This window comes from Arachis stenosperma, chromosome 10, assembly GCF_014773155.1.
Source record: "Arachis stenosperma cultivar V10309 chromosome 10, arast.V10309.gnm1.PFL2, whole genome shotgun sequence".
Taxonomy (NCBI): domain Eukaryota; kingdom Viridiplantae; phylum Streptophyta; class Magnoliopsida; order Fabales; family Fabaceae; genus Arachis; species Arachis stenosperma.
In genome coordinates, this window is record NC_080386.1 from 9,538,580 (window position 1) to 9,541,582 (window position 3,003).

Genomic DNA, 3,003 nt, shown 5'->3' on the forward strand with positions numbered 1-3,003 from the left:
TAGGGTGTCGTACTTCGTGGTTGTAACTTTTTATGGTTATCTATGTTGTCATGTTTTAAATTCGGTATTGTTAATGTTCATGTTGTACTAGTTGCAAACGTGTGTGATCATTTGACAACAAAAGGAAATATTGCATTCATCTCTTTAATTCTAAAACATATAACATGACACCGACTAGAGACAAGAATTTAATTAAGTTGAAAATAAAACACCACTCAATATCCGACCCAGCCACGCTTCTAAGTGCCAGTGACATGAGGACAATGTTTCCTAGTATGCCCTAGTTGCCTGCAAATTCCACATCGCTTTCCCGGTCCAGGGTCTACGTCGTCCATCTCGTTTCGAATTCTTGTCGACACAGGTCGGCCATCTATCGATCGTCTCAGGTGGGGATTGGGACAGAGAAGTTGTCCTTCGTGGGGTGGCCACACTTCCTCATCAGGCAATGTGGGAAACTCCATCTGATATACCCGAAACACATTTTTCACCCGATAGACATTGTCGACATAAGTCTGCCAGTCAAGCCTGGCATGGGCACATGCTGCAAGCGCGTGGGCACATGGATAGTGCAATGCTTGGAAGTAGCCGCAGTCACACCGTCTTTGCTGGAGGTGGACTCTGAATCTGGATTGAGATCCTACGCCGGCTATCTCATCGACGGTGAAGATCGACGTTGCCCTGTCGTGTGATATGACAAGCATTTGCGTGATTCCCTCCCTGTTCGCAAGTATTGCCTTTTGCAAGAACTATGAAAAGATCTGACCACATGCAACCTGTGCTTCTGCCTGCCGACCCTTCTGGACAAACAATGCATTTAAACGGTGGTACGTGGACTTCACAATTGCACACACCAGAAGGTTACGAGTCCCCTTCATGACAGAGTTGATGCACTCAGAAAGATTCGTTGTCATGTGACCATATCGGCGCCCCTCATCGCGATATTGGAGCCATTTCGGTGGCTCTAACCCTCTTATCCAAGCCATCATTGCCGGGGACGTGGCTGGATCATCCGCACTGATTAAGTCTAGGTAGTATTGTGCCTGCTCTTGGGTCTTCGAGTATGCCACACTAATAAGATGTCTTTTGGCTTCCTAACTCTTGAAGTTTGTCGCGAAGTTGGACGCAATGTGTCAGACACAGTAAACATTGTGTTCCCAGCCACAACCCTCTCGCTCGAGCACAGCCTTTATAGCAGCATGCCTGTCAGAGATCAGTAGAACATCCGGTTGCGTGGCCACATGTCTCCTTAAGTTGGTGAGAAAGAAGTACCATGCATCTGTGTTCTCCCGTTCCACTAGTGCGAAAGCTATGGGAAGAATGTTGTTGTTTCCGTCCTGTGCTATTCCCATCAACAAGGTACCCGTGTACTTACCATACAGGTGTGTTTCATCAACCGAAACTAGGGGCTTACAGTGCTTGAATGCCTCGACACACGATGGGAATGACCAGAATACTTGATGAAACATGACGCTTTCACGATCGAGCGTGTTGCCAACATAGTATGCTCGGGTTTGTAGGTCGACAATTGTCCCTATGACGAAATTGCAAATTCGTAAGAACATGATAACTAATGCAAAACAAGTTTGCAATCGGAGACATAGGCTTACCTGGAACAAAAGTTTGCAACGCGTTGAAGTATCTCTGTAGCTGGTTATAAGAATCATCCCAGTCTCCATAAATTCTCGCTATTGCCTTCTGCTTCGCTAGCCAAACCTTTTTGTAAGACACCTTGTATCCGTATGCCGACTCCACGGATCCCTGCAACACTTTTATGCAAATGGTTGCGTCTGCTTGAACCATGGGAAATATGTGCTGTCATATGACATTTGAATCCAGTTGAGCATGATCTTGCAAAGTCGCAGACGCCAAACAAGTGTGAGGCCCTTGGTATTTTCATACTTCCCAAAATCAGGACGCCCTCGTCTTCGCAACCCTCACCATCCAGGAACATTGGTCACCAAAAAGTTTGCATCGACAAACATACCTGGTATGATCTGACTCCACTACTTTGAATTCTGCACTTCGACGGATGTTGTAGTTCTTAATAGCAAGCATTGCTGCATCCTTACTCAAGAATTTCAAGCCAACCTCTAGCTCCATTTCACCGGTCAAACTATAGTTACTAGGTATGTCCTCTGCATTTGTCGAGTTCATTAGACCAAGACTGAGGTGCAGGTAATGGTCGGGGGTTACGTTGGAAAGACCTCCAACCCTTGCAACATTGATCGGTTCAACAACAGTTGGGATGACCCTTTCGCCCTGAACTGGTTGGGTTTCCGGAACAACTTCTGCTTCCTCTCCACTGTCATTCTCAATCTCGTCTTCCTCAGAGGAGACAGCCAACCCATCGGCCATTCCTTCCGGATATGCGACATGGACATTGGGGAAGGGAGGTCGGTCAGATATTTCTGTATTTTGGCCGGGGGCCACGAAGGCATTAAAGGACGGACTACGAGCCCTACCTATCTCCAAAAATGGAATGCCTTCACCAGCACCGGTATTTCGCATTTCCTCCACGTTATTCGAACTAGATGAGCTGCCCCCGACATCTTGGAGCTTCACGCAGAGTTCCATCGAATAGATGCTTCCGATGCTATGATGATACGAAAACATCATCAACACGTGCTGGTCATATTTAATATGCATTTTCTGATATGTAAACGAACTTGCTACAGCAACGGGCATCCTGTAAATCAGCGTACTGATTTCCTTTTTTCCAATCAACCCAGTGTTCATCAGAATCATATTTTTTAGTTGTTGCAGACACAATTGTGGAGAAATCATTATCCAAAGTGGGTCGTCACACATAAAGGTCACTCCCTCAGCTGTATACAAAATTTCACCGTTTGGATATATGACCACATAAATATGTTCATATGCCATTATGACACCCAAAAATTAGTGAAAGTAGCTCCTGTGAGAGTGGAATTTTTGGAGAAGAAAGAAGGGTAGAAGAAGTGAGAATTAGAAATGTGGCTTTACTTCTGCTTGCGAAGGGTTTTT

The 3,003-nt window shown here is 45.6% G+C and overlaps 1 protein-coding gene across 1 annotated transcript; it reads right to left on the minus strand.

Moving 5' to 3' along the window:
* Nucleotides 1-239: 239 nt before the first annotated feature.
* On the minus strand, nt 240-701 carry LOC130956725 (uncharacterized). Its single transcript, XM_057883726.1, has one exon. It carries the CDS (start codon nt 699-701, stop codon nt 240-242), a length of 462 nt encoding a protein of 153 aa, XP_057739709.1.
* Between the last annotated feature and the right edge of the window lie 2,302 nt (nt 702-3,003).